General features: G+C 45.9%; 1 protein-coding gene and 1 long non-coding RNA gene across 8 annotated transcripts in view; one reads left to right on the forward strand and one right to left on the reverse strand.

Moving 5' to 3' along the window:
* Positions 1 to 12,157, forward strand: part of LOC102536505 (zinc finger protein 568-like) — a 63,297-nt gene extending 51,140 nt beyond the window's left edge. Inside the window, exons 8-12 of the mRNA XM_072968545.1 lie at positions 2,414 to 2,530; positions 2,697 to 2,742; positions 4,965 to 5,115; positions 7,702 to 7,769; positions 8,989 to 12,157. Coding sequence (XP_072824646.1) covers positions 2,414 to 2,417 — 4 coding nt within the window. The 3' untranslated portion in view covers positions 2,418 to 2,530; positions 2,697 to 2,742; positions 4,965 to 5,115; positions 7,702 to 7,769; positions 8,989 to 12,157. The remainder of the gene's footprint in view (positions 1 to 2,413; positions 2,531 to 2,696; positions 2,743 to 4,964; positions 5,116 to 7,701; positions 7,770 to 8,988) is intronic.
* Positions 3,542 to 25,310, reverse strand: part of LOC116282281 (uncharacterized) — a 34,434-nt gene continuing 12,665 nt past the window's right edge. The window contains exons 4-6 of one of the 7 annotated variants that reach the window (XR_012076096.1): positions 12,418 to 12,566; positions 5,696 to 11,796; positions 3,542 to 5,385 (exon numbers count right to left, since the gene is read on the reverse strand). This is a non-coding gene — a long non-coding RNA (uncharacterized lncRNA). Of the gene's footprint in view, positions 5,386 to 5,695; positions 11,797 to 12,417; positions 12,567 to 25,310 lie in introns of those variants that run through there. The other 6 variants (XR_012076097.1, XR_012076100.1, XR_012076098.1 and 3 more) reach the window with 6 other exon arrangements.

Genomic DNA, 25,310 nt, shown 5'->3' on the forward strand with positions numbered 1-25,310 from the left:
TCTGGGGAACTCTATATGCCCAGGAGTGGGATTGCTGGATCATAGGGCAAGTCTATTTTTAGTCTTCTGAGGAATCTCCATACTGTTTTCCACAATGGCTGCAACAAACTGCATTCACACCAGCAGTGTAGGAGGGTTCCCTTTTATCCACATATATCAGTTGTGGTTCTTTGTCCTTTTTTTTGCTCAAAAAAACCCCATGAGGTCCACTGTGATTTACGTGAAGGGAAGAGTAAGCATCTGCAAAATATTAGAAGCATTTTAAATCATGAAATGTCTCTTTTGTGCTTGCTCAGTGAAACAGTTCGAAAAAATCAGTGTTCATGAGTTTTGTCTTAAAAATGAACAACATACAATGGGAACATTTTTGTTTGATAAACTAGAAACTTTATGTATTCACCCCCAAAACATGTTTTGCTGTTGGTCATGTGCACTTGCGGCCATTCACTGGGTTGGGGTGGAGTCCTGCCCACAGTTTGGTCGCTGAGACCGATGTTAACATTGAAGGGGAATGAGAACATTTCTCACATCGTTCAGTGTGTCCAGGGGACAGCAGAGACTCTCACAGTGTTAAGAAAATGGTTTCAGAGACCAGGGAATGGTGACTGGGTGGAGCTCAGGGGAGGTTACCCACTTAAGGTCTGAACTTCATTTGGTATCAGAGGAGGAAGTCCTCAGGCTTTTTTATCAGCTTGTCCAGATAGTCCAATAGGAAGAGGCTGTGGCTTGAAAGTTGTCAGTAGTCAAGCATCAAACTGGAGTCAGACTGTTAAATTCAACACTGAATGTTTACCCTTCAAACCTGATTTCTTGATTAGAGCACACGCTGCTTTTCTTCATGGTAATAATTTAGTACATTTCTCTTTCGGCAGCACAGACACGCTCCATTGTTCAGTAGGGTTGTTGAATGTGCAGGCAACTACTACTATTCAGATACATTGCCTATGATATTTTCACTAGTTGAGTAAAAAGCAATGTTCGGAAATGTTCATTAGATAGTATAACCAAGCACGTGTACTAGAAGGGCAGTCTCCCAAAAGACATTAAAATTTCCATTGTAAAGGACGGTATTAGGAATACGTCAATTGGTGTACTTTCTAATGGCATAAAGTGTTCTTTAATAGCTTTTCCTTAGCATTGCATTTTCCCACCACATATGTTTCCCTTGTTTGACTCTAAGGGACAGATAAATCAGTGTACTGTTTTCAGACTCTGGTGACATGAAAATGCACATAATGCAACAACACAGAAAGACACAAGGAGAGAGAGCTCCTCTAGGGGTCAGTTCAGTGAAAGGACTGGAAAGGGCACAGTGGAGACCTGACCTCTGTTTTGTGGGAGTTGGCTGTGGTCAGGTGCTTGAAAATCAAGTGTGTGGAGCTGCACGTGCACACAAGCGAAGGGAATGAAAATATAACGAGGACTGTGGTAGAAAGATGCCAAGCTTCCAACTATAGTTGTGACAAGGAGACACTCTCCATTGTCCAGTGCCTGGAAGCCATAGTGCCCTTTCCCAGTGATGGATTCACATTAAGAGCCAGAGCATCTTGCAGAGAAAATAAGATTTGTGCTCCTTTGAGCATGTCAACTGAACCAGTATTTGTTCCCCACCAAAAATCTTTGGTAACTGATCTTAAATTTGATTTATATAATCTTTTATATCACACTTCAAGTGGGGTCACTGTAATTAATGCCTTAAGCATAGTGCTGCTGGGAAACAAGCAACTAGAAAACAAGCCGCACCTACATTTCCATGAGCTAAAGTATTGTATTCACACTCACTTGCTTAAAATGCACATGCTTGCTTTGTTTTAATGTTTTACACAGTAGATGAAATTTTGTGAGGAGAAATCCTGAGACTGACCATAAGGGTATGAAGGAGGGCAGGTATTTCCTGAGGGTAAAACAGTGGTCAGTCCTGGAAAGCCAGGTCATCCATTAGCAGAACTTTGCTCTGGCATGGAAGCATGTGATTTAACCCAAGGGAAGTATTTGCGATGCTACCTCGAGATGTCCCGGAGGCAGTAACAAGATAGACTAGACTCAGAAATTTTGCAAACCCCGAGGAGGGTGACTGTTCCCAGGAGGGATAGGCCTGAAAATAATCAGTTAAGCAGCAAGCAGAACCTAGTGCTTATCGCATGGAACATCTGAAGCCCCACCTCTTTGTCTGCATTTTTTCCTGAGCTGTATACTCCTAATAAATATGATGTCAACCAGGCTTTCGGGTGCTCTAGATCCACAAGATCCTGAGTCCCCTGGTCCCATCTTTGCTCTTTACTCTGTCTCTTTGTTCCTTAAGTCTTGCGTCGCCCGTCCTCAGACACGGTCCCGAGCTGCACTGGACGCAGCACAGTACCTTATTGAATTTTCAACTCTGAAATAAGTACCCATGCTTTTTCTTACTTCCCAGGTGAAGGAACTTAGGACCAGGAAAAAAAAAATCCCATCCAAGGAAGTGGCTGAATCCGGCTTTGGTCCGCGTCATCTGGCTGCAGAGAGAACTTAGGCACGGGGCTACACGAACAAGGCACGTTCTCCACACCCTTCAGCCACTCATGTCTGTAGTTAACTTCATGAGCGTTTCTCCATTTGTAGCTGACTTGCTGTCATGTGTAATTGTGGTCATGGCATCTTCCTGTAACAGCTATCCAGGGACACCTTTTTACTGCTCTTCGCCTTACTGTGTTTCACAGATCCCATGGTTTTACCCGCTGAAGGTTTGTGGCAACCCACCGTGAAGTAAGTATTTGGCGCCATTTTTCCAACTGTGCTCGGTCAGTTCGTGTCTCTGTCTCATTTTGGTAGTTCTCGCAGTGTTCCAGACTTTTTCATTGTTGTTGTATTTGTTACTGTGATGTGTTACCAGTGATCATTAAGTGTGCCTGCTATGACTCACTGAAGGCTCACACGATGGTTGGCCTTTTTAGCAGTAAGCTGGTTTTGTTTGTTTGCTGCTGCAGGCAGTGAAGGGGACGCACCTGCTTGGGTGATGGCTGCCCTGCCAGCAGTGGAGGGGCCTGTGGATGGGCCTTACTTGATCTTTTTCCTGGGCCCCTGTTGTTGGTGTGGCCACAGTAATTCTTACGCCATCTGATGGGACACAGGGCCGGGAAGCAGCACCCCTGGGGCAGGTCATGTCGTCCCAGTTGTGTTTCTGGGGGAGCTGCCCCGCAGACAGAAGAACCGAATGCAGGGGGCACGACCATCCTCCAGTTCATAGTCTGAAGAGTAGTGTAAACGGGGGTAGGGTAGAGTGAGTGCTTAGCGTGCATGAGGTCCTGGATTCGATCCCTGATAACTCCAAGTAAATAAGTGAATAAATAACTCCCCAAACTAAAACAATTGTTTAAAGTAGTATCAGCGTAAGTTGTCTGCGCCCTGTGGTCCAGCGACAGCTGCTTTACTGTGGGGCCTGGCACTGAGCCCGCGATACTGCCGGGGTTCACCTGTGTCTCATTTCATAGGCCCGTATTGCCAGGGACTGAGTATTTAAATAACATGTAGGTGCACTGATTACCAAATAATCCAAGAAAAGGGATTATTGAACATGACGTATTTATTGAGGCAAGAGCGGTTCACTGCTATGATGGATACAGAAGACACGGTGCCCTTTAGCCAGGAACAAGTGTAAAGTGATACCAACTAGGGAAGTAACTGCACAAGACTGTGGGCTCTGAGGTTTAAAAGGAAAACATGAGCCAGAGATTTTAGGGTAGAGGTAACTTGTTATTGATTAGAAATCGGTGGGGAGGGTCCAGCTCCGTGTTACAGCGCGTGCTTATTAGCATGCAGGAGGTCCTGGGTTCAGTTCCCAGTACCTCTATGAATGAATGAATGAATGAATCAATCTTAATTTCTCCCATCAAGAAAAAAAAAATCACATCCTAAAGTATTATTTGAGGACTATTGAGAGAAAGTATTAGATATAATGTAGTAATTTTTTATAATGCAATTTTTGAAAAAGAGAAGATGTAAAATTGCATCTAAAATCTTTGGGAAAGTGTACGTAAGTTGAAACTGTAGGTGTGTTGTGAGTCTAGGGTAACACTGCATGAAAAAAGTGTATTGATACAATTTGAGTACCATTAAACTTTTAAGTATGGAATTCAGTGTTTTTTTTTTTTGGTGGATTTACAAAGTTGTGAAACCATTCACACAGTCTAGTTTTAGAATATTTCTAATGAGCCCCCACCAAAAATATTTTCAGTCAAAACAGAAAAAAATTCCATGTGATCTACTTGAAAGGTGGAAACTGCTGAAGTTAGTTCTTCCCAGGTCCCAACCCCGCCCTGGTATGAAGCCCATTTTGATGGCATTAACTTCAAAACAGCTCCTTTAAATTCAGAAGGGAAGCTGTTCGCACCATAGTCAACAGACCATCAGTATTTGTCTAGATAGCATTACTCTCCGTTAAGTACCTCAGATGTCCAGCATTAGAGACCTTTCCTTCCCATTTTCACCAAGAATTTCGACTACTTCCCTGTTAATTTTAGAATCATCTTGCTTGTATTTACAAAATCTTGACTGGCAATGCATCAAACGTGTCAGTCACTTTGGGGTGACCTGCCATTGTTTTATGTTGTGTCTGCCAGTCAGTGAACATGGTGTTTTCCAGAGATGACCTAAATGAAAGGCCATCTTTGATTTCTTTCGTTATTTTGTAGTTTTCACCAAAAAAGTCCATGTTTTGTTAAGCTTACTCATTTGTCTACTTTTAATTTTTTTGAGCATTCAAACATGGTATTGTATTTTCAATTTCCACATAAATTGCTAGTATATGAAGTTGAAATAGATTTTTGTATTTTGTTCTTGTATCCTAGACCTTGCAAATAATAGTTTTTCTAGAAATGCCCGTGAATTCGTTTGCCTTTCTCCATGTGCCATTTCAATAAATGTCCTATTTCCACTGTAACAAATTCCCACAAACTGAGTGGCTCTGGCCAACATTTGTTCTCTTGTAGTTTCGGAGGCCAGAGTGTGAAGTGGATCCACAGCCCTGGGCCGCTTCTGGACACTCCAGGCCTGAATACGCCTCCTTGTCTGTCCTGGGGTCTAGAGATTATGACAACCTTTGCCTCATCGTCTCCTTCCTCGACCATCGAAAGCAGCAAGGTAGCCTCTTAATGTCTCTTCGGCGCTGTCTGTGTATTTCCAGCAGACCACTAACTTCTCCATGGAGCTGCTCTCACTCCACCCACTTACAGGAACCTTTGGGATTATATCCATTCACCAGATCATCCGTGTCATCTCCTATGTCCTGGTCTTAACCCGACCACTTTTGCAAACTCCCCTTTGACATTTAACAGTTAGTGGGGAGGATGTAGCTCAGGGGTAGAGTGTATGCCTAGCACGCACGAAGTCCTGGGTTCCGTCCCCAGGCCTCTGTTACATAAAGAAATAAATAACAAACAAATGTAATTACCTCCCTCCAAAAAATACTAGAAAATAACTTTAAATGACATTTAGAAAAAAACAAACAAAACCACCCAGCATGTTACAGGTGCGAAGACATGGCCGTTACTGGGGGGAGGGGGCATTACTCAGCCCACCAGTCGCGATGCCTCCTGCCCGTGGGCGCACAATTTTATCTTCCTTTCCTCCCTTTATGGCTTATTTATTCTCTTCCCCTTGTTTTACTGGCTGGAACTTCTAACACAATGTCAGTAGCAGTGGTCAGGGTGGGCATGCTTACCGTGTTCATAATCTCTGGGGAAGAGCAGCCAGCTTTTCACCGTTACTTGTGTTTGCTGCAATTTATTCACAGATGTTCTTTATTGAGTTGAGGGAGGTTCCCTCTTCTTCCTCCTCTTCTGAAGTTTGTATTATAAATAGTTGTTGAATTTTTTAAAATGTCTTCTCTGCATCAGTTGACAGGCCCCTCAGCCTGTATCTGAACAGCCTCCTCTCCCTCAGATACGCCCCCTTGGTGGTGGGGCTGTAGCTCGTCGGTAGAGCAGGTGCTTCGCAGGAGGTCAGGAGTTTGAGCAGCATTCAGTTTTACATGAGACCTGGTTTTGAGGTCCCACTACTGGTATTTTTAAGCCTCACTACAAAGTCATCCTATTCTGCCCCCTCCCCGAGAGCTCAGGTATCCCCCAGTTTGCTGTGAGTGGGGAGCACAGGAGACAGATAGGGGGCCTCTCTCTGTGACTTGCTCACTGAACTCAATCCAGCCCATTCTCAAACGCCTTTAAACTGGACTTCATGATGTCCACAGTGGCTGGCATGTCTTCCCAGGAGCTACAACTTCTTGATCTCCATCCTGGATGCCCAGGGTCGTTCAGTTTGCAACTTCCATGTCTTCCTGCTGTGAGGCCTGTTCCAGGAGGTCCCTGTGCCTTTTAGCCCCATTTGCTCACATGTGCGTGAAGGAGAGGAAGAAAAATGAGGGACGTGGAGGGGAGCCATGGGGGCTGCAGGAGGGGCATGGCAGCTGGTGTGTGCACCTGCCCCAAGCATGGTTGTGGGGTCCAGGGCTGTGTGGGACTGCTGGAAAGGGAAGCCTCTTTCTGACATCTGCAAACGCACCTGTGGGTCGTTGCAGGCTGCGTGGAACGGTGTGTGGTGCCACAGCGTCTTAGCTCGAGTTCCCTGGGACACGACCTGAGCTGAGCCCACGGGGAGCTTAGGGTGCAGGAGGATGGGTGCCTTGTCCTGAGTGGCTGGATCTGGAGGGTGCCCCCTAGCATGCATTCTACGCAGTGACCTGTGTGGGGTCTTTGGAGGGCAAGAATCATTGTGCAACCCATGGAGTAGTTAGAGGGAAAATCTGAGAGTTCATTTTCTGGGATGTCTTTGGTTAAGTTGCAGTGAAGAGCATTTTGGAAGCTATAAAAGAAAAGTTGGGAGTGTTTCCTTGGAAGTTGTTGAGGTCTCACTTGGGCAGGTGCATCACTGGAGACACATCTGTGTTATTAGTAGATGTTAGAGGTGACAGTGTTTGGCTGGTGTCACTGAATGAAAACATGGTGTCTTCAGTCTGGTGGGTCCTTGGGTGTCTTCACGTGTATTCCCTCGTGTGTGCCTGGTCAGGGCTTGCAGTGTTTTGTGGGACTGCACAGCAGGATGGGGCGATCATTACGGGGTGTCTGGGGAGTTTGTTGGGCCCCATGAGTGTAAGTTTCTCTGAGTCCAGAAGGCAAACAGGTGGTTCTAACCATCGATGGCGAAAGGATTTCTTAAGGGATGTCCTGTCTGGGATGGGTGTACGGGCACAACTTGAGAGGGGCCATAAATTTCCGGGATGTAAGGAAAGATGGTTCCAAGCACCAGTGGATGGTCACTGTCACAGCGACCTGCAGTACAAAGGCTTATTTTGGGGAAGATATAGCTGCTACTTTCCTAGTACAAAGGCTTATTTTGGGGAAGATATAGCTGCTACTTTCCTAGTACAAAGGCTTATTTTGGGGAAGATATAGCTGCTACTTTCCTAGTACAAAGGCTTATTTTGGGGAAGATATAGCTGCTACTTTCCTGTTACCAACCCAGTGTGGTTCCTCTGCTGTCCTTCCCCGTCTGTGCAGAATACACCCATGTGCACGGCTGGTGGGATGTACGTGGCATGGCTTAGAACAGGCATAGGATACAGCATTCCCACTTTTTTTAATTGAAGCATCTTCAGTTTACAATGTTGTCAATTTCTGGTGTACAGCGTGAAGTTCAGTTACCCATATACTTCTCTTCGTGTTGTTTTTCTAGGAGGATGGCCATGACCTTTTTTACGTGTACCTGTAGGTGGAAGCTAGTGAGAAGGCCCCACAGTCCTGGTAAGTACCTTTGTGCTCTGCTCTTTCTAAGGGTCCTGGTGGCTGATCGCCCTTCCTCCCCCTCACTTCATGCTTGTGACCCCAGTGGTATGCAGGGCCCCCTCTGTGCTAGGCAGAAGGTTATGTGACTCAAATGATAAGGTGACTGTATAAAACAGTGTCATTTATTCATTCACTTAAAATATTTTTATTTTAATGGCTGTTGACTTCAGTGTACTTGATTTACAATGTTTGTTTCATGTGTAGAGGAAAGCAATTTACATTTTTTTCAGATTCTTTTCCATCAGTTTTTTTTACGAGGTTGAATATACTTCCCTGTGTTATACAGTAGGTCCTTGTTAACAAGATACATATTACTATGTATAAAATAGAAACAAGGACCTACTGTATAGCACAGGGAACTATATTCGATTTTTTGTATAATGGAAACTGAAAAAGTATGTGTGTATAACTGAATTCCTTTCCTGTATGCCTGAAGCTAACATTGAGAATCAATACTTCAGTTAAAAAAAAACCAAGAAACAAGAAATCTCCCTAGCACGAGCTAGGCAGAGAAGTGTGAGGACTTGGTAAGGGGGAAAGCCTGTGTGACGGTCACAGGCCACGAGGAGGAGAAACACTGGCTCCTGAGTAAGTGGTGGTGGGCGGGGCTGGAGGTGAGAGGGCGCTTTATCCCCAGAAGGGCCCGCAGGCAAGGCCTTGTGTTTCCACCTCAGATCCTGAGAGGGCGGTAGTCAGCTGGAATACGTGACTGTCTGGTGTCGAGGGGAGCATATTTATTGTGCTTGCCAGTAACAGTGCGCAGCTCTGGTTGGGGCAGACTGTGCACTGGAAGCAAGTCAGAAGGTTTTACTAAAAATTCAAGTCAGAGCTGATGAATCAGTCAGAAAGAAAGGATGTTGGGATTTCTAGCAGGTAGAATATTCTCTAGTAGGTGATGGTCCCAGTTAGCCTGCTGGGGAGACAGGGTTCTGGGTGGGCCCCCGCGTCCCCATTGTGGGGCAGACGTGTGCCCATCCCGGAGGAGCTGGGGGCGGGGGTCAGTCCCCTGAAAGAGCCAATGGTGTGTAATCTACAAAACCAAAAGATAAAATGGACAATCCTTCATCTCTAAGACAGTAAGTGAAAGACATTTCTTAATTGTTCTGTCAGGTAAGGCATGTGAAAAGTATTAGGCCAGTGTCTTTTACAGTTGGTACCTGTGCTCTGCTCTCCTCAGGCCCAGCTTTCCCACACCCGGGGCTTGGAGGTCGCCGGGGAAGTGAAGTCCTGACCCTGCTCTGAGTTCGTCTCCTCTGTCCTTGTGACCTGAGAGGCTGCGTCCAGGTCTCCTGAGAACTGCTGTGCGGCAGGTACGGGTCGAAACCCTCTGTCCTTGGTTCACACAGACACCTGTCAACATCCGCAGTCTTTACGACTCTGAACCTTTCTCTGACTCCCTTCCACGCCCACCCTCACCTGGGGGCATCCTTCCTTGGGAGAAAAGAAAAGGGACTTGCCTCCAGGCTTCCCGCCAGATGCTGCAACTTGCTGCCAGGGACCCGGACTCCTTTAAAGTCCGAGAGCTGCACCCACATTTCCCCCACAAGGGACCCCAGGACCAGCGCAGGGGAAGAAACTTAGCTCTGACACTCAAGCTGCTTATCTTGTACCAATGCTAGACACATTGCTGCTGCTGTCTGGGCATGTCTTTTTCTCCAGTGTCACACAGAAGGACATACTTAAAGCACAGCTTTCTGGGCTTGTGTAGTATATGCATGAATGTCCTCTTCACTGTTAGGATAAGCTCTACTAACAAAATTAAATACCCAGCTGACTTTCTCACCAGAAAAAGTAGACATGGCAGTAACTCCTGGATCAGACCTGAGCCCTCCAAGCTGTGCTGTTAGCACTGGGAGACAAGCCTGAACCGCAAGTCCCTGAGGAAACTCTACAAACGGTAACAGCAGGGGTCCGGGCTGACAGGACGCAGAAGGGCAGTCCAGGTGCCAGGGCTGCAGACTTACAGCATGGGGGAGGGAAGGGAGACAAGGTTTCAAGCCACTGTTCTTCTAGGCCAGTTACTTTGACCTTGTCAGTCCCAGGATGCCACACCCGTCCTGGGTACAAACACCGGTCCGAGAGTAGCCTTTTGCACCAGATGTGAGGAGATGTGAGCCCACATGCTTACTTTACTAAAGGTCTGGACTGAAAAGATGCCTTTTTACTGCTGCTCCCTGATGAGGCCTGGTCCCCAGGGCTGTTTGCCTACAAATGAGGTGAGGCAGAAACTGCGTAACAGTCCTGCTGGATGGTCCTGCCGCGAGGATGTGAAAATGCCCCCACTAACTTTGGGGACGTCTCAGCCAGGGAACTAACAGACCTTCCATTGAAAGTCTTGCTCCAGCAGGTAGATGGTATTGTGATTGCTGGTAAAACTGAGGAAGCTTCAGACCAAAATACGGCCCTCACTTGAAGTTTTCTGGCAGACTGGGGATAATTTCTTAACCAACTGTACGGTGTCTGGGACTTGAGTTATCAAAGGGCAAACTTACTGCTGGATCTAAAAGAGGCATCACCAGCGAGGAAGGGCAGAGCTCAGCGGCAGAGCGGGCGCTTAGCCTGTGGGGCTGATCCCAGTACCGCCATTAAATGAAAGCAACCGTTAGGAGGCTGCACCGACCCCCCAAAGTCAGGTATGGGGATTTTTAGGAAATGCTGTTTTGTTGCATTTGGATCCCTAACTTTGGACTCAGAGCCAGAGCCCTGTGTGAGGCTCTCAAAGGAAGTGACAACGAGCCCTAAAGAGGGGCTCCGGGCTGCCCTCCTGGGTTCCACAGCATCAAGGAGAAACCTGAGCAGCCTCGCACTTGGTCTGTCAGGTGTTATGAAGCCACGTGACCTTGTGCATGAAGCGCAGGGCGGGCGTCCCGGAGGGCTGGCTCTAAGCTTAGGTGCAGTAGCCAGCAGGCTGCTTTTCCAAACAGACCTCGTAACTGAAGGACGGCTGGTCCCAGGCCAGCCTACCACTGCGCACGTCCGTGTGCCACCCTTCCTGGAACGGCAGGGCATACACCAGGCCACGCTACTTAACAACCTGAGTGTAAGAGTAAAAGGTGATAACCACTCTAAACCCAGTCACTCCCACAAGTGAACCTGTCCACGGCTACATACAAATGACTGACAAAGTCTATTCTAGGGGACCCGACCTGACAGATGTGCAAATGCTTACGGACAGGAGCAACTTCATGGACCAGGGACTCCGAAAGGCGGGGTGTGCGACAGCAATGCACCAGGACTTGGAGCAGGAGGCCTGCCTCCAGGTATGTCCACCCAGAGGGCAGCGCTCACAGGAGCCCAGCACCTTGGAGCCAAGAAAAAAGTAACCATTTGTACAGATCCTATGGATGCCTTCTCTGAAGTACAAGCACATGGGGTCATGTGGAGAGAGGTCCGCTAACAGCAGGAAGGAATGTTAACACACAGAAGGAAGCAGCTGCGGGAAATTGTTCCACTGGTCAGAGCGAGACATCCAGACCCTAAGGCCCTAGTCCTCACCCCGGGCGCTGACCTGCCCCTGTGTAGGCCTCAGTGTTCAGAGCGCGCAAATGAATGGGAATTGGATGCCCACTCTGATCAGTACCACCCACCCAAAGAAGTCTGGGTTCACTGTGGAGACCAGCTGGTGCTTACAGCTGAGCATTTAAGGGACAGAATGATCAAGGAGCCCGTTAGGGGAGGGATGCAAGCTAGCATTAGCTACAAAAATGTACTACTGGTCCACAAATGCCAAGGTCTACCTCAAAGGTCGTACAGAATTGCCTGGTCTGTGCCAGAAACAGTCCTTAAGCCTGGCCACCTCCAATAATAAAAGGGATGCAAACCCGAGAGGTGGAACCAGGACCTACCGGCAGACAGACTTACTGTTGTGCCAAGAGCCATGGGGAACTGTAGACATTGCTGGGATCTGAACGCCTTCAACAAGGTGGGCTGGGTGAAGCTTTTCCATGCAGGGCAGAAAAGGGCTTCTGAGGTAATGGGGGCCTTGCTAGGAGAAATCATGCGTCTTTGTGGGTTGCCTCTTTCAAATCAAAGTGCCAACAAAGGAGCTTTCATAGCCAGGGTAACTGGGGATACAAGGGGAGTTACCGTGCTCCATGGAGACCTCAGTTCGCGGCAAAGACTAAAAAGACGAGTCATTCCTTAAAAAAGAGAACCACCAAAATAGGCCAGGAAACCAACCCAGTTTGGGAGAAGGCCTTGCCGGTTACCCTGCACAGGCTAAAAGCAGCCCCCAGAGGCAAGCTCCAGCTGCGCCCTTAGGCAACGTTACACTGGAGAGCCTTCCTTAAGACTCAGCATTGTTAGCGTTGCAAATCAGCTGTTTCAATAAAAAAACTAAAAATGAATGAATGAATAACAATATGTTCTTTAAGTAAATACAGAACGAACAGCTCCCATAGCACTTCAGGGAGCCGTGTAACCTGCAGCACACGGAGGAGGCCCTGCCTGCGCAGAATGGGACCGCAGCCCAAAGAACAAAGGGCTGACTGTTCAGAAATGTGATTGGGGGGGGGGGGGGGTCTGGGCCACTGCTCATGACTTGAGAGGCTGAGAACCCTTGTGATGTTTGTGTACCAGTCACACCAAGAGGAAAGGTGGTCCTTACCTGCAAGTTTAGGATCAAGTGAGGGTTGTCAGAGGCACATGGGAGCTTCTATTTTAGGCCCCATCATCTGGGAGCTCCTGGGGCCAATTTTGAGGTCCTGGAAGATTCTCAAGAAACAGGTGCTGCTTGTCCATACACCGCTGGTTGCTCTGTGGACACAAAACAAGTCTGCATTAAAATCACTAAGGTGGGATGGGGGGTGTCCTTTCCATGCACAAGGTCCTAGGTTCAATCCCCAGTATCTCCACTAACAAAGACAAAAAATCACTGAGGAAAACAAACCATGGTTACCAAGGGGAAAGGGGTGGTGGGCAGGGATTAACAGACCCAGGGCAGAAGCAGGGACTGGAAAGGAGCCTGGGTCAGACCCTCCCGGAGAGGCAGGAGGTGAATGGCACCCACCTCGGGGATGTGGATGCTGGCTCCCACCATGGGGACACTGGACACCGGAGCTGGTAAGCATCAGGTAAGAACCCATCTTGCTACCAGTGCAGCCCCGCCCGCCAGCCTGCTCACTGCCAGTCCTGTCACACACCAGGCCAGGGAGCTAGCTGCGGGCAGCAGAGCCCTCCCCACCAGCAGGCCAGTTACCCGAGGACTCCCGGCCCCTGCACAGCAGTGAGTGACAGGATCTCTAGAACCCTTAAGGCTCTGCAGCCACAGGCCTTGGGTCCCAGGGCTCACAATGGCCAGGACTGGCCCCGGGGCGCAGCACCAGCTTCATGACCCCCAGGGCTCTGCGGTAAGAGGCCCTGCGTGCCCTGTGGCCCAGCCCTGCCACCCACCCTGGGATGCCCGGAGTGCTGGCACCCTAGTGTGAGACCCTGGGACCCAGGTCCACACACCAGCAGCCACTACCACTCCCAGGATTCCATGGGCCACAGACCTGCCTACAAGGGGGCCTGCAGCAGAGCCAGACCCCTGAGCCTTGCAGGAAGAGACCCACTTCTTGGTGTTTTTCCCAACTTTGGATTAGACCAAAGTCCAGAAAATGGGGAGGGAACCGTGAGAGGCCCAGAGGTTAGGATGATGGAGGTGTCAGCTGTGGTCTGTTAGGGCTAAGAATGGAGCATCCGATGGAATAAAGTCCAGAAAGAGAAATGAGAGAGAAACCCCTTTGAATCAGCCCCCATCGCTCTTTCAGTCAAGCAACAAAACTGACAGGAGCCAGAGGGCAGAGGGTTGTAGATCGTGGTAAAGTCTTTGCCTTTGCCTGTCTCTGGAGGAGCTGCGGCACCACGGGAGGGTGGGAGAATACAGTTCACAGGTTGAAGGACACAGTGACACGCTAGGGAGAGAAGAAACATCCTCTGCAAGTTCAGAGGAAACATGGGGAGGCTGTGGAGAAAAGGGCGCCTCCTACACTGTTCATGGAAATGCAGTCTGGTGCAGCCACTGTGGAAAACAGTATGGCGATTCCTCAAAAAGCTACAAATAAACCATATGACCCAGCAACCCTGCTCCTGGGCATGTATCCAGAGGGAACTTTAATTCAAAAAGATACATATACCACAAGGTTCATTTTATAGCAGCACTATTTACAATAGCCTAGACATGGAAACAGCCTAAATGTCCATCAACAGATGACTGGATAAAGAAGCTATGGTATATTTATACAACAGAATACTACTCAGCCGTAAAAAAGAATAAAACAATGCCATTTGCAGCAACATGGATGGATCTGGAGATTGTCATTCTATTTTACTTACAAAACAGACATAAACTCAGACAGAAAACAAACATGGTTACCAAGGTGGGAAGGGATACATTGGGAGTTCAAGATTTGCAGATACTGATATATATATATAAAACAGATAAACAACAAATTCATACTGTATAGCACAGGGAACTATATTCAGTATCTTGTAGCAACTTATGGTGAAAAAGAGTATGAAAACGAATATATGTACCTATGTGACCGAAGCACTGTGCTGTACACCAGAAACTGACACAACACTGTAAACTGACTAGGCTTCCGTGGGTAACACTGAAAGGGAGTCAGCTTAGAAACAATCTCTGAGAAACTTCTTTGTGAATAGATGGGCTCTCATTTGCAGAGAACAGACAAGAACTTGAGGGGAACATTTCGTAGTCCCTCACAGCTCACTGCTGAGTATCAGACTAACTGGTTAAACTAGGTTTTGACTGCTAAAAGGGCACTGGACTTACCAAGTACTCATAAGCACAGTGTGGAAATGTTTACTGCTTACCAAAGAACTTCTCCAGTATGTAAGATAAAGAGGAGAAAGCACACAGGCCCTGATCTAAACCAGAAACTATGAAAGATGGTAGTTTCTTTCAATTAAAAAAAAACTGGTGTCAGGCTTAAAATATTCTACAGAATAGAGCATATTTACGTAAGAATGACATGAACTGATTATAGGAAGCCACCAAAGCTCATTTCAGAAGTTAATAACTATAGGAGAGAAATTGAATTAACTAAGATCTCAAGCTACAAAAAGTAAAGAAACAAGAAAAAAGCAAAACTATTACCGGGGGAAAAAAAGGCACTTTTAATGTTCGTTTACAAAGGCCTCATGTGGCAGAGTCGGTCACTTCCTGCCTCAGATGTCCTGTCCCTTGACCTTCGGCTCACATCAATGTCAGGGGAAGGGGGTGACTCACTACCATTAGACTCGAGGCACTGCCCTTGGCTGAACAGGGGTTGCAAATGGAAGCTACCTTCTGATACAAATAATTACAAAATGCACAAGTCAGAGACCAGAGTTTTTCAGGTCTCATGCTCATCTGTATAATCAATTTTAAAAAGTTTAAATTTATTAGATTCCAAAGCCACAAATTAATACATCACAACTTGATTATCCACAAACAACTCGGCACTCATCTGGATCCAGGTGTCACCCCACTCCTGTGCTACGAGGTGCTTCCCTCTCATTTGGTTTTTCTATCTCCCTGTTTCTTTGTCTGGCTCCCCTCCACTCTCCTGCCGTTTCTCCCTCTCCTTCGTCTCTCCCCGCACTCCTCTCCTGCCCCACTCTGCAGCCTGTTCCCCTCCTACTGCTCTTTCTCCCCTACTTTTCTCAGTGTCCCAAATCTCCATTCTTCCTGCCTTTTCTTCCAACTCTGCTCCTTCCGTGTGCTGCTCCCTCTGCTTCCCTGGTCTCCCCCTCCCCTCCAGCATCCAGCTACTCTGAGGACCAGGGCTTCCACTCTTGACCCCTCCAAGCACTCTCCGTGTGACGTGCCTCCCCACTGCTGGCCCCACTGTCACCAAGGGCTCCGCTCCCACCCTGCCTTTATCTCTGTACCTTCATCTCCCTGCAGATCCTGGTTTTCTGGACACGCCTCTGTTTTACCCATTTGCTACTTCCCCTGCTGTTTCCCTTTCATTCTTACCCTCTTTGCAAGACACTCACCCGACCTCTACAGTGCCATCTGATCTCACCCACTCTTTCCCCCTTGGTTTTCTAAGTCACTGTGTCTCTCCTGGTCCCCCCGCCGACATTCAGAGGCAGCGAGATGGAGTAAGATGCCTGCCTCCTGAGAGCACTGATGAAATAAAAATTCACAGTCTAAGGCAAGACAGGAAAAGTTTAAAGATAAAATTTCCTCTGCCCATTTGGCCTCCTCCCTCCCCTCTGGGGTGCACTGTGCAGCTGCATTAGGCGTTAACCAGACGTCCCCAGTGGTGGAAATTCCTGCTCAACCATAAAGATCAATTTCTCTTCCTTTGGCACCAGCCATGTAACTTTAAAAGATAACATTCTCAGTCCTCTAAGGAGTCAGCATGAGACAGGAGGTGGGCAGGGCACAAATGTTAAAAGAATGAGGAGGGGGACAAAGCCATTTAGAAAAGCAGGATTTGACAAGAAAATGGATAGATCCCAAGTCGGCAGAAGGTTTGACTTCCAGGAGACCCTGAGCTCGGTTACACACAGAGTGGTAATACACCAGCATGTTAATGACACCCACCAGCACCATGACAGCTCCAAGGTGACTGACCACAGATGGACAAAAAGTGGGCAGTGGCCCAATTCCTGGAAACCCCTACCCCTTCTTAAAAACACAACAGTCCTCCCACTCGTTTGCTATGAAATCACCCAGCCTATAAAAACTAACCACCTCCACACCCGAGGGCCACGCTCACTTTTTGAGAAGGTGTGCGTTCTGGAACGTGTATCTCTCTAAATAGACTTGTGTTCACTTTACTTTGGCTCACTCTTGAATTCCTTCCTGCGAGACACCACGGACCCTCCCTTGGGGCTCTGTCCAGGGGCTCCCGAGCGAGCGTCCTGGGGCATCTCCTTCAGCAGTGACCCACCACTCGCCCGTGTGCTTGGTGAACTCTGCACAGTGACAAGGTATCATTTCCCTTAAGGATAGCACCTGATGCAGCAGAACAGACTCTCCAGCCGACCCGGGAGACCCTGGGCCGCGCCTAATGGAAGCTCTCAGTTAAGTACTCACTGGGGCCTTGTTACTGTCACTAGCTGTCCCACTTGTATTCTGCCTGTTCTACGAGATCACTGTTTCTTGCACAACCGAACGTGTGTCTGAGCCTCAGATAAAATCGGTGGTGCTCAGGCAACTTGAAACAACCGACCAAGTACACAGTCCTGTGAGATCAACGACTGTAACAGTGTAACTGCATATATGGGAAGAAGCAACAAGAGGGGACCAGTTCCAGGCCCGTAACAGGCTGGTCAGACAGACGGTCTGAGGCTTTCGGCTCCAGGCGGCAGGGCGTAGTCCAGCCACAGCAGGCTGACGGCCTCGCCACGAAATCCTCCTTGCCGGGCCTGGGAACGAGCATTCCTAGCGCTGTGGGGCAAACTGGCCACAAAACGCCTCCCAAACCTCAGCTGAAATTAAGATCAAAAGGGAAAGAAGGGATTGTAAAATAACGTTGCCCACCCCCCAGTTCTACAAGAATCAGGTCGTTAGCCACTGCGGCCCCTGACCGACAGCACACAGCCTGGAAGGAATTCAGGGCGAAGATCAGGATGAGGCGCTCTCTGCTCCGGGAAACCCGGCAGAACAGGCCCTTCAGACAGATATTCACAGGAGAAATTTGTATGAACCTGGATTCTTGCATCTTCCCATACTTGGAAAAGCACTAAGCCATTCACTGAGACGTCTGTTCCTTGAGAATAGTTGTTATCTTCTACCAACGCATGTGCTTGATTGCATGCACCCCTTTGCCAAAACCATTTATACAATCGCCCCCACCCCTGCCTCTTCACAACAGTTCTCAGAGCCGAGAGGCTGTCTCCTGGGCTATAATCCTCAGGTTGGCAGGAATAAATTTTTCATTTCTTAGATTGACTATTGATTAATTTTTTTCACTGACTGCACATTTTCCAGCAAGGTGGAATTTGGGATGGAAGAACATGGTGTCACGCAGCTGGCCCAGGTCACCTCCTCTATCCAGGTGAGGGTGAGACAGACTGGGACTTGGGACCTGGAACCATTTTTTGTGTGCACCTGGACAAATGGCTCCTGGAGCAACAGAATACAAAGAAACTAATGGGACTAAAAATAAGTGTGTGTGGGGGCGGCTGGAGCAACCATGAACAACAGGATACAGAAAGACCAAAACCCAACTGCCGCTCCTGAGGTGCTGGGAGCAAACAACAGCACTGCGCATGGTCCCTGCACACAGCTCCACCACTGGGGCATGGGGGTGGGCAGACCGCCTAAGCCACCATTCCAGGCCGAGCCCTGGACCCGCTCCCACCCTCACCCCATTTAAGGGACCAGCTCGCCATCACTGCAGGAGTAACAAGACATTTTCCCTGCTGCTAAGACAGCTCTGTAGAGTTTACTGTGATTGCCTTGTTTTCTCCCAGTTCTTTCCGACCAGCCTGTGCTACTCCTTGCTACTGCTGTTTAACTTGGTTGAGTGACTACACGCTTAGCAACCCCGACCCTGTGATTCATGCCCTACCCTAAATTACTTGCATCCAAAACCCAGGAGCTACTCTCCAGAAAGAAGGTCACGGAACGAAAACACTGAAGGAATCGCCAGATCCTCCAAAGCCCAGCCCCCACCCCTCGACGCTGGAGAGATCAGACCTGGTAGGTGACACCACAGCAGTGCCCGACTTGAAGGGCCACCAGAAACTTCACTTCTATTGTTTGTTATCACTGATGTGCTCCATCCTGTTTGCCTATATTATCACCAAGTCCCAAGCCAGGAGGGATTCAGTTTCCACGCCGTTAGCCCACTGTGACCCCCTTTGCCTGGCAAAGCAATAAAACGGCTCTCTCTTCTCTGCTTGCAAAACTGCCTGAGTTTGAATTCGCTTTTGGGGATGCAAAGGCTGATTTTTCGGGCAACAGATTTCATGACCAGGAAGGGACTCGAGGTCCCCCACTTTTCAAAGGCGGGGATCTCTGCCTGAGCCCTCCAGGCCTGCCACCCGGGCAGCTGATGCTCTGGGACGGGGCGGGGGGGCAGATGCAGCCCCAGCAGCTGCCGGACCCCTCGGCTCCGGGGGCTTCTTCCCCCTCCTTTCCGGCCTGGCCGGGAGCGCCCTTCGGAGACTCCCCGACCAGACTCTGGGTAAGTTCCCGGTGCCCGCCGAGGCCCCTTGACCCCTCGGGGCCGCCCATTTGATGGGCGCGCTCTCTCAAAGCCCCCATTTGGAAGGTGCCAACTGGAAAGCAGCTCACGGGCTTAGTGGACTAGGAAGCCGATTTGGGTTTAATTTGGGCTTGTGCCAGATCTGAGTTGTATCTGAGTCTGCCTTTGCATTGGAATGTGAGGCTTCCATTTGCTGGTCAGGGTTGGAATCCCCTCTCTGGGTGAGGCTGGAATTCTGCGTCTCTGGGAGGACGTGCGCAGTTAGATAAAGTGGGCGGCGCCACGTCACTTCCACCTGACAGTCCCTTGGGAAAGCTTCTAAAGGACTGGTCAAACCACAGCTATTCTTCACTGACTGAAAAGAAAACGGCGTTTTATTGTAACGCAACTTGGTTAATGTATCATCTGGAAGGAGGTGAAAAAATGACTGCGAATAAGGGGCCCGAGGCGCCTGGCAGCCTCAGGACCCCAGTAACTGCTGCCTCTCAGGACGCCGGGGATGACCAAGAGCGGGGTCTTGGCTGACACACTTTGACACCAGACTGCAGTCAACTCTTACCACATCCTTGAAAGACACACACAGCCTGCTGTGCCTGAGGCTTCATTCAGCCTTGCGGTTAATTCTTAGAACCTCAAACCAAAGGAAAAAAAAGTGGTAAATGGCCGTTGAAAACTTAAGCAGGAAAACTATGAGATCTCCGTCTGGGCATAGATACAAGATGTCTCTACCTCTAAAAGTGTTCAATTTATAAAAGAGTTCTATTTAACTGCCTTACAAGTAAGTGCTTAACAAACTAAGGATTTCTAAAACGCTACTGTTTAGTTGACTTTTTCTCAAAAGCTAAACAAAATATATTTCAGGTTTACAGGAACTGGGAAATACTCAGTATCAGATTGATAACTAATATTAAAGTTAAAATTCACTGATTTGAGTAACATAAGTATGTCTTTAGAGTCATTAATGTTATGCATAGTATATAATACTTCTGTTACACAGATTTAATAAATAAGATTTTGTTATATCTGTTACAAATTTGTCAGCAAAAAATTGCTTGCTATAATAAAAGTTCTTTCAAGCAAATCAAATGCAAATGAGATAAAATACTAAAACATTAATTAATAAACATTAGTTTCCTTTTACAGAGAAACCAAAGCTATTCAGGACTATTAATAAGAATAAGAAAGCACGTGGTTTTCAGACACTGTTGGTATTTATGTTTGCCAGCCTACGAAATGCTAATGTAAAAGACAATTCATAATTACACACTTCTTAGTTTTTACTAGAAATTGCGGCTTTTTTGAGAGTTGAGGATTCTAAACATTGTTAAAATGGCCAACTGCCCAAGGCAATCTCCAGATTTAATGTGATCCTTCTCAGATTACCCAGGACATTTTTTTTTTTTACAGAACTACAACAAACAATCCTAAAATTTATATGGAATTACAAAAGACCCAGAATTGCCAAAGCAATATTGAAGAAAAACAACAATGCTGGCGGAATCCCCCTCCCAGACTTCAGATAATACTACCGAGCTACAGTAACCAAAACAGCATGGTATTGGCATAAAAACAGACATATGGATCAATGGAACAGAACAAAGCACCCAGAAATAAATCCACAGACCTATGGTCAATAAACCTTCGACAAAGAGGGCAAGAATATACAATGGAGAAAAGACAGTCTCTTCAAGTGGTGTTGGGAAAACTGGACAGCAGCATGTAAATCAATGAAGTGAGAACACTTCTTCACTCCATACACAAAAGTAAACCCAAAATGGCTTAAAGACTTAAACATAAGATAAGACGTGGTAAATCTTCTAGAAGAAAACATAGGCAAAACCTTCTCTGACAAACATCTTAGCAAAGTTCTCCTACGGCAGTCTACGCAGGCAACAGAAATAAGAGCAAAAATAAACAAATGAGACCTAATTAAACTTACAAGCTTTTGCACAGCAAAGGAAACTACAAGCAAAACAAAATAACCTACAGAATGGGAGAAAAATTTGCAAATGAGGCGACTGACAAAGGCCTATTTCCACAATATATAAACAGCTCATAAAACAGTATTGCCAAAGAAGACATACAAATGGCCAATAGGCACATGAAAAAAATGCTCAATATCACTAATAATCAGAGAAATGCAAACCAGAACTACAATGAGGTATCACCTCACCCCAGTCAGAATGGCCATCATTCAAAAATCCACAAAGAATAAATGCTGGAGAGGGTGTGGAGACAAGGGAACCCTCCTACACTGCTGGTGGGAGTGTAGTTTGGTGCAGCCATTATGGAAAACAGTATGGAGATTCCTCAAAAAACTAAAAATAGACTTGCCCTATGACCCAGCAATCCTACTCCTGGGCGTATGTCCAGAGGGAACTTTAATTCAAAAAGATACATGCACCCCAGTGTTCATAACTGCTCTATATACAATAGCCAAGACATGGAAGCAACCTAAATGTTCATCAACAGATGACTAAAGAAGTTGTGGTGTATTTATACAATGGACTACTACTCAGCCATAAAAACAAATAAAAAAATGCCATTTGCAGCAACATGGATGGACCTAGAGATCATTCTAAGTGAAGTAAGCCAGAAAGAGAAAGAAAAAGACCATGTGATGTCACTTACATGTGGAATTTAAAAAAAAAAAAAGGACACTATGATCTCATCTACAAAACAGAAACAGAATCACAGACTTAGTGAACAATCTTATGGTTACTGGGGAAAGGGGGTGGGAAGGGATAAATTTGGGAGTTTGAGATTTACCAATGTTAGCAACTATATATAAAAATAAATTTTAAAAAGTTTCTTCTGTAAAGCACAGGAACTGTGTTCATTATCGTATAACCTTTAATGAAAAAAAATATGAAAATGAATATATGCATGACTGGGACATTGTGCTGTACGTGAGATAGTAACACATTATAACTGACTGTACTTCAATTTAAAAAAAGAGTTGGGGATTCTATTTTAATATTTATAGTTACTGTAGGGGAAAAAAATTAAACATTCCAGGCATACAGTAAGAAACTGGGATGTGTGTTTTCAGTATAGAAGGTGTGAGAAATGAAATTGTATTTTGTTAAGGAAAAAGAAACAGGTTTGACTAGAGCTAGTTGTTTCTGGATGGATAAAAAAAAGAGGGATAAACTAACATGGATGCAGAAAGTGATGGAAGGTTTATGAAAGCAGAACCCCGAGAATATAGAGTTTTGTGCATGGTTGGGATTGGCTACGTTTAAAATAAACATAATTGAATAAATAAATCTTAGAATAAGCTGGTACAAGACTACATTTGGTTTTCTCTCACTCTGTTAAGAGGACAAAGTTTTCTTAAAAGGTTAATCTGCTTTTGGTAACAAGATTCCAAATTCAAATTTTAATGAGTTCTTTTCACTTCTAGCTAACCTTGGGATGCTACACAGGGCCCCTGAAACATCCCAAGGAGAGATTTTAAACTAATGAAGTTCATTTGGTCTGTTAAATTATATGGGAAGTATTGTCAAATGAATAATAAATCTTCTTAGGCTAAATAGTATGGGAAAGTGTTAATACAGATATTCTAGAAATTATATGGAATCTGTAAAAATCTGGTATGTCTGAAGCGTTACCAGTCATAATTCCGGTTATTGTAACCAGGTTTCTTTACTGATTACAGTGTAACCAGGTGCTTAACCATGTTTTTAAGCCTTCTGTCATGTGTAGACAGTTATTGTTTTATTCTTATGCTTTTGCAAAATGCTCTCTCTTCAGGGAGACCTATAGAAAGGACTTTTTGACAAGTACTGGTTTCTGAAAAATTTCAGATTATAGCACTGAATTGGATAAGAAATTTTTAAAGTCTGATGAAAACTCTGATTTCATAAAACTGTAAACAAAAAAGGATTAGTTACTTGGGGCTCAGTAAACTGATGAATATGGTTATAATTTTTGGTTCTGTCTCTATGAAATATTACTGGCTTTTAATCTGTTTTTCAGATGTAAAGAAACCATTCTCGAGCTAATTATAACTTACAGCAATTTGGTAAACTATACATTTGTAAGCAGAAGTGAAGCATTTATCTTTTTCTATCTGACCCCTGCAAAGACTGGAAACTCTTAGGTTCCCAGCAGCTTTATTAGGTAAGTTAGAAAGACCACCCCCTACCAGGTATAGGAATCTCAAGGTATTTGGGGGACCTCAAAAAAGGAAGAATTCACCTAAATCTAAAAGGCAAAATCTGTGACAGGTGCCTGATGTGGCTTTCCTGGCCTTGAGAGGCCTTTTGGGAATTCAGTCTAAGACTCCTGCTGAGAAATTCCAATACAGCCAATTTACAAGAGCCTATGCGATCAAATAATCTGGCATCATTTGCTGACAAATTAATCATAATTTGACGATACTTGATAAAAATGAGGGTAAGTATAGAGAGAAAAAGATTATGTTTCAGTGGATATTAAATTCTAGTTTTATTAATGGATGTCTGTATTTACGGCCTAAAATGCACTTCCCAGATAGTTCCTTGCTGTTTTTGTTGTACTGATGTATAATTTAATTATTAAAAATAAGACACTCTAGGTTTGTTTCTGAAGCTCAGTACTCTATCCGTGGATAAAGATTAGATGCCTCAGGACCTACAACCAGGAGATTATGCATACCAGAAATTACGTAATTTAAGAACTCTCTCCCATCTAAATGGAATGGCCTTTAATAGGTACTCTTAACTAGCTCACGCACAGTGAAACGGAAGGAAACTGACTCTTGGGTTAATTTCCCCACAGAAAGGGCTCCTGTACTGGACTGGCCTACAGAGAGGACTGCTGCACCTTAAAACAACGTCCAAATGGAGGAAGAGACACCAGAGCAGGAGGGGGAAGACGACGTCTAGGGTAGACAGCTGACCCAAGACACTGAACCAGGACTGCACACCAGTTACTCTGATCATTGCCCACAGCTTTGCTTAAAAACTAAATGTATCTCACGATCTTTTGTAGGGTGCAGTTAACCCAGCTGTTAGGCTTATGGCCAGTTACCTATATGCAGTACTTCCGGGTTACCCTGATGTACTTCTCCACTCAAAGGGTCTCATTAGTTGACCCTTAGGGAACTTATTCTAGAAGAAAGAAATTATGTAGTTCTGTTCAGGCCACTGCTGATATCACCAGGTGCGATTCCCTGACCTGGCCAGTTACTATGCGCTCTAACCCTGGCCGTAAACGTGAATTTTCTTCTAAAGTTACTCAAGTTCAATCAGAGCAATAAGCAGAACTGCAGCCAAGAATACAACCTCCCACAGCTATGGGATGGACTTAAATGGTTACCACCAGGCTATGGTCATTTAAGTTTAAAGGCCCCCTTATGTTGGGAAAAATTGAGTCACACTAAGGATAACCAGCCTAATAACACTAGGAAAAGGGGCTGATTCCTTACGGGCAGTGCCAATACACAATCTCCCGTAAAGATGAGGACTGGCGTAAGACAGACTAAATTAGACAACCTAGAGGTAAACTGGGCTGCACCTAATAAAAGACCTTAACTTGAATTCTCACTTATGACCTTACCAATATTTCTAGCTATAGTGCTTGCGTATTGCCTATTTTATAAAATTGTTTTATAGTTCTATAGAAAATGTGTAATTAATTATAACAGTGTAACTCTAGATACAGGAAGAAGTGACAAGAGAGAATATTTTCCTGGACCATGACAGGTGGTCAAAATAACTGTAGTTCAGACATCCAAGGCAAAACTAAACGGCCTTGGATGTATTACTTGCCTCATGAGACAAAATTTGTACCATGAACTACATTATACACTGTACTTTTATACCTGATCTAAAATTATACTTTCTTTTAAATAATATAAAATTTCATACACCAGAAATTGACACAACACTGTAAACTGACTATACTTCAATTTAAAAAATACAAATAAAACAAAATAGAATAAAATATCAAATTCAGAACACTGGAGATGCAGGCGCCTATGCATCACAGATGGATCCCAGGGTTGCCAACTGGCTTTCGGGCCAGATCAGCAGAAAGCAGGACATAGAAGGAACTAACAGTGGGGGTTTGAAGGAGTCACAAAATGGCTTCCCTGATACTAAGATTACAGAGTTTACTGTGATCGATTAATTTGTTTTATCCGAGTTCTTTCTGACTAACCTGTGTTACTCCTTGCTACTACTGTTTAACTTGGTTGAATGATTACATGCTTGGCAGCTCCGACCCTATGATGTATGCCCTACCTAAATTACTTGTATCCAAATCCCAGAAGCTGCTTTCCAGAAAGGTCATGGAACGATAACACTGAAGGAACCGCCAGATCCTCCAACCACCCCTCCACACCCCTAACCCCGTGACA

The sequence above is a fragment of the Vicugna pacos genome, chromosome 9 (assembly GCF_048564905.1).
Source record: "Vicugna pacos chromosome 9, VicPac4, whole genome shotgun sequence".
Lineage (NCBI taxonomy): Eukaryota > Metazoa > Chordata > Mammalia > Artiodactyla > Camelidae > Vicugna > Vicugna pacos.